The sequence below is a fragment of the Bombina bombina genome, chromosome 7 (genome assembly GCF_027579735.1).
Source record: "Bombina bombina isolate aBomBom1 chromosome 7, aBomBom1.pri, whole genome shotgun sequence".
Taxonomy (NCBI): Eukaryota; Metazoa; Chordata; class Amphibia; order Anura; family Bombinatoridae; genus Bombina; species Bombina bombina.
In genome coordinates this window covers 391,841,157-391,847,156 of record NC_069505.1, presented here as the reverse complement: position 1 = coordinate 391,847,156, position 6,000 = coordinate 391,841,157, and the positions used below count along the sequence as shown (strand labels likewise).

At 38.7% G+C, this 6,000-nt stretch overlaps 1 protein-coding gene across 1 annotated transcript in view; it reads right to left on the bottom strand.

Annotated features, from left to right (window-relative positions):
- Positions 1 to 571: 571 nt before the first annotated feature.
- Positions 572 to 6,000, bottom strand: part of LOC128636393 (natural cytotoxicity triggering receptor 3) — a 29,564-nt gene continuing 24,135 nt past the window's right edge. Inside the window, exons 3-4 of the mRNA XM_053689413.1 lie at positions 638 to 767; positions 572 to 581 (exon numbers count right to left, since the gene is read on the bottom strand). Coding sequence (XP_053545388.1) covers positions 572 to 581; positions 638 to 767 — 140 coding nt within the window. The remainder of the gene's footprint in view (positions 582 to 637; positions 768 to 6,000) is intronic.

Below are 6,000 nucleotides of genomic sequence, written 5' to 3'. Positions count from 1 at the left end.
TTCTGCCATGGGCTGCCTTTATCAGCTCAGCGCAGCGAACACTGCTAACAAATAAAAGGACTTTCAGAATGAAGTATTTAATACTTCATGAATGAAAGTCCCCTTTATTTGGTATGATTTCACAAGCGCTAGGATTTACCATCACTTTAAGCATGCCTAATAGGGGTAATTTAAGAAAGAAACACATACCGCTGGCCCCTTTCAGTATTCCAGACAGTCCTAAGCCTGCTACCGCCTTGCATAAACTCCATATTCACGAACCCGCTCATCCGAGCTAGATACAATATTATGATATTTAGCTTGTCATAGAATTAATTACAATGACAGACCATGTCCAAATATTTCTTAGCTTTTAGTAAATTTGCATCACACACTTTGGTTAAACTTTTAAATGAAGCAGAAATTAAGTTATAACCTACCTGTCACATTAAGGAATGTCCCGTTGCCGTATGCTGATTTCTCAAGGTTAAAGGCAACATTACAGATGTACATCCCAGTGTCTGTGAGTTCCACTCTGTGCAACACGATATTGGCTGATCTTTTATTGAAGAAATCGCTCTGACTTGTTCTCTCAACTCGTCCTTTAAAATCTGGGTTCTTATCAGAGACCTCAGGCCCATTTACTATATGTTGATACCATTTGAACCAGCCTGTGCTTGCCATCTCTCCCTCACTGAGGGTGTAGTTACACTGTAGGGTGACTGAGCTACCTTCTGTGGTGGTCACTGCAGAGATCTGAGATACGTAGACAGTCTGTGAGTGAGACCCTGCCAGATAAAGTGTAGAGTGAGTGGGACTGTTTGTTAGCTTAATTAGCCAGACTCATTGATGACCTCACTAAGTTTTATATGTGTATTTGTATTATAGTACTATACAATTCTGTAACATATTGTAACATACTGAGCTATATCTCTGTTATATGAAGCAAAATAGATTAAACACATAGGTCCTAGAGGGAGTTCAAGTATTGATAAACAAATATAAAAAAATAGATGATAGACAGACACATAGATAGACATATAGAAAGATAGATACATAGAAAGGCACATGATAGATAGATAGATAGATAGATAGACAGATAGATAGATACATAGATAGACATATAGACAGATAGATACATAGATAGATAGATAGATAGATAGATAGACAGATTGATACATAGAGAGATAGACATATAGACAGATAGATACATAGATAGATAGATAGATAGATAGATAGATAGATGATAGACAGATACATAGATAAATAGACATATAGACAGATAGATAGACATATAGAGGCCTATTTAACAACGACAGACCTCGCTAAATGCGGAGAGCAATACGCTCTCCATATTCAGCATTGCACCAGCAGCTCACAAGAGCTGCTGGTGCAACGCCGCCCCCTGAAGACTCGCGGCCAATGGGCCGCCAGCAGGGAGGTGTCAATTGTGACGATTCCTGTCCGCCTGTTTAGAGCAGGTGGACAAGGTTATGGAGCAGCTGTCTTTAGACCGCTGCTTCATAACTGCTGTTTCTGGTGAGTCTGAAGACTCGCCAAAAACACGGGCCCACAAGCTCCATACGGAGCTTGATAAATGGGCCTCAACGACAGATAGATACATAGATAGATAGACATATAGACAGATAGATACATAGATACAGTAGATAGATTAGATAGATAGATATATAGATAGATAGACAGACATATAGACAGATAGATACAAATATAGATAGATAGACATATAGACAGATAGATACAAATATAGATAGATAGACATATAGATAGATAGATAGATAGATAGATAGATGATGATAGATAGATAGATAGATAGATAGATAGATGATAGATAGATAGATAGATAGATAGCTGCTGTTTAATTGCCTGTGCACTGCTGTCATTGTATTGCTTCCTATGGAATAAAGAAGAAAGGATACATTTAATAGGGAGGTCTGCTGTCATTTATTTTTAATGTAACTGTTAGTACCTGTGCTGTCACATTAGCCCCAGATGTAGGTAAGGTGTGTGCACCTCTGATTCTATTTGTAATGTTCTGATTAGCTCTTCGTAGACCATGTCCAAATATTTTTTAACTTTTGGGGGCTGATTTACTAATGTCTGGTGGACATGATACACTGTCGGCATTTAACATCACACAAGCAGCTCTGGTGAACTGCTTGTGCAATACCGCCCCCTGCAGATTAGCGGCCAATCGGAGACTAGCAGGGGGTGTCAATCAACCCGATAGTATAGGATCGGGCGGATTGATGTCTGCAGCCTTTAGAGGCAGCGGACCAGTTAAGGAGCAGCGGTCTTAAGACCGCTGCTTCATAACTGCTATTTTTGCGAGGAAACAGGGGCATCAGGGGCCATTCGGCCCTTGAAAAATCGGCCCCTTGGTATGTACAGTACATATGTATCACACACTTTGGTTAACCTGTTATATGAAGCAGAATTTTAGTTATAGTAAAAAGTTATAGAGAGTTGCACCCCTAAGAATATCAGGGCTGAAGGTTAACTATTTCTATATGTTCAATTAAATCAACAAGTAAAGATTATATATAAACTCATAAAAAAACATATAAAAAACATTTGATCAACTATACAAATAAAGATTTTATTAATGCTTATAATAAAATACAATTTTAAAATTTCAGTTGTGGCCACAACTATCTAAATGAATAAATAATGGAATAATCCCCAAAAAATACACAAATATGTATAAAAAGTTATCACCTAGATTTAGATTTTGGCGTTAGCCGTCAAAAGCAGCGTTAAGGGGTCCTAACGCTGCTTTTGGCCGCCCGCTGGTATTTAGAGTCAGGCAGGAAAGGATCTACCGCTCACTTCCCTACCGCGATTCCAGGTTACCGCAGATCACCTTACGCCAATTGCGTATCCTATCTTTTCAATGGGATCTGCCTAACGCTGGTATTAGGAGTCTTTGGAGAAGTGAGCGGTAGACCCTCTACCGACAAGACTCCTAACACCAAAAAAAGTCAGTAGTTAAGAGCTTTATGGGCTAACACCGGAATATAAAGCTCTTAACTACTGTGCTCTAAAGTACACTAATACCAATAAAGTACCTATGTACCCCTAAACCGAGGCCCCCCCACATCGCCGCCACTCTAATAAAAATGTTTAACCCCTAATCTGCCGACTGGACACCGGCGCCACCTACATTATCCCTATGAATATTTATTTTACAGGCAACTTTGTATTTATTTTAACTAGGTACAATAGCTATTAAATAGTTAATAACTATTTAATAGCTACCTAGTTAAAATAAATACAAAATTACCTGTAAAATAAATCCTAACCTAAGTTACAATTAAACCTAACACTACACTATCATTAAATTAATTAAATAAATTACCTTCAATTACCTAAAATAAAATAAAATAAACTATTCTATAATACAAAAGAAAACAAACACTAAATTACAAAACATAAAAAAGAATTACAAGCAGTTTAAACTAATTACACCTAATCTAAACCCCCTAATAAAATAAAAAAGCCCCCCAAAATAAAAAATTCCCTACCCTATTCTAAAATACAAAAGTAATCAGCTCTTTTACCAGCCCTTAAAAGGGCTTTTTGTGAGGCCTTGCCCCAAAGTAATCAGCTCTTTTGCATGAAAATAAAAATACAATACACCCCCAACATTACAACCCACCACCCACATACCCCTACTCTAACCCACCCAAATCCCCCTTAAAAAAAACTATCACTAACCCCCTGAACATCTCCCTACCTTGAGTCGTCTTCACCCAGCCGAGCCAAATTCTTCATCCAAGCGGAGCAAGAAGATGTCCTTCATCCGGTAGAAGTCTTGATCCAAGCGGCAAAGAAGAGGTCTTCCATCCGGGTGATGTCTTCTTCCAAGCGGCATCTTCTATCTTCCAGATCCATCTTCATCCCGCCGACGCGGAACATCCTCCTTCCCCGACGGACTAACGACGAATGAAGGTTCCTTTAAGGGACGTCATCCCAGATGGCGTCCCTTCAATTCCGATTGGCTGATAGAATTCTATCAGCCAATCGGAATTAAGGTAGAAAAAATCTGATTGGCTGATGCAATCAGCCAATCAGATTGAAGTTCAATCCGATTGGCTGATCCAATCAGCCAATCGTATTGAACTCGCATTCTATTGGCTGATCGGAACAGCCAATAGAATGCGAGTTCAATACGATTGGCTGATTGGATCAGCCAATCGGATTGAACTTCAATCTGATTGGCTGATTGCAGAATTCTATCAGCGAATCGGAATTGAAGGGACGCCATCTTGGATGACGTCCCTTAAAGGAACCTTCATTCGTCGTTAGTCCGTCGGGGAAGGAATATGTTCCGCGTCGGCGGGATGAAGATGGATCCGGAAGAAAGAACATAGAAGATGCCGCTTGGAAGAAGACATCGCCCGGATGGAAGACCTCTTCTTTGCCGCTTGGATCAAGACTTCGCCCGGATGGAGGACCTCTTCTTTGCCGCTTGGATCAAGACTTCTACCGGATGGAGGACACCTTCTTGCTCCGCTTGGATGAAGAATTCGGCTCGGCTGGGTGAAGACGACTCAAGGTAGGGAGATCTTCAGGGGGTTAGTGATAGGTTTTTATAGGGTGGGGTTGGGTGGGTTAGAGTAGGGGTATGTGGGTGGTGGGTTGTAATGTTGGGGGGGAGGTATTGTATTTTTATTGTCATGCAAAAGAGCTGATTACTTTGGGGCAAGGCTGGTAAAAGAGCTGAAATTTTTTATTTTGGTGGACTTTTTTATTTTATTAGGGGGTTTAGATTAGGTGTAATTAGTTTAAACTGCTTGTAATTCTTTTTTATTTTTTGTAATTTAGTTAGTTTTTTTGTATTATAGAATAGTTTATTTTATTGTATTTTATTTTAGGTAATTGTAGGTAATTTATTTAATTAATTTAATGATAGTGTAGTGTTGGGTTTAATTGTAACTTAGGTTAGGATTTATTTTACAGGTAATTTTGTATTTAATTTAACTAGATAGCTATTAAATAGTTATTAACTATTTAATAGCTATTGTACCTAGTTAAAATAAATATAAAGTTGCCTGTAAAATAAATATAAATCCTAAAATAGCTACAATGTAATAATTAATTACATTGTAGCTATATTAGGGTTTATTTGATAGGTAAGTATTTAGTTTTTAAATAGGAATAATTTAGTTAATTTTAGGAATATTATTTCATTTAATATAAATTATATTTATGTTAGGGGGGTGTTAGGGTTAGGGTTAGAGTTAGTTTTAGGGGTTAATAACTTTATTATAGTAGCGGCGACGGTGCGGGCGGCAGATTAGGGGTTAATAATTGTAGGTAGGTGGGGGCGATGTTAAGGAGGGCAGATTAGGGGTTAATACTATTTATTATAGTGTTTGCGAGGCGGGAGTGCGGCGGTTTAGGGGTTAATACATTTATTATAGTGGCGGCGAGGTCCGGTCGGCAGATTAGGGGTCAATAAGTGTAGGTAGGTAGCGGCGACATTGGGGGAGCAGATTAGGGGTTAATAAATATAATATAGGGGTCGGCTGTGTTAGGGGCAGCAGATTAGAGGTTCATAAGTATAATGTAGGTTGCGGCGGTGTACGGAGCGGCAGATTAGGGGTTAATAGTATAATGCAGGTGTCAGCGATAGCGGGGGCGGCAGATTAGAGGTTAATAAGTGTGTTAATGAAAATTTTTCTCATGTGTTAGAATGACATGACATTTTTAAACAGTTACATTTCTTTTTGTCAGTTCAGCTATTTTTCTGTTGTGCATACAAAATAGAACTTTTCAGCTACAGTAACACCCAAAGTTTGCATGGACAAGATAAGAAGAAGACCACAAGGTGCTTACTGTGAAGATTCTCTGAGGCACAGCACATGGGCTATAAAAAGAGACACTGTTCCTTATCTGATGCTGCGCGCCACACGCTGTATTACTGTAAAGTGACCTGTTGTCATTTTGTTGTAATTTTGTTTAATTGTACAATTATAACCTTATTAATTTGGAACAGCT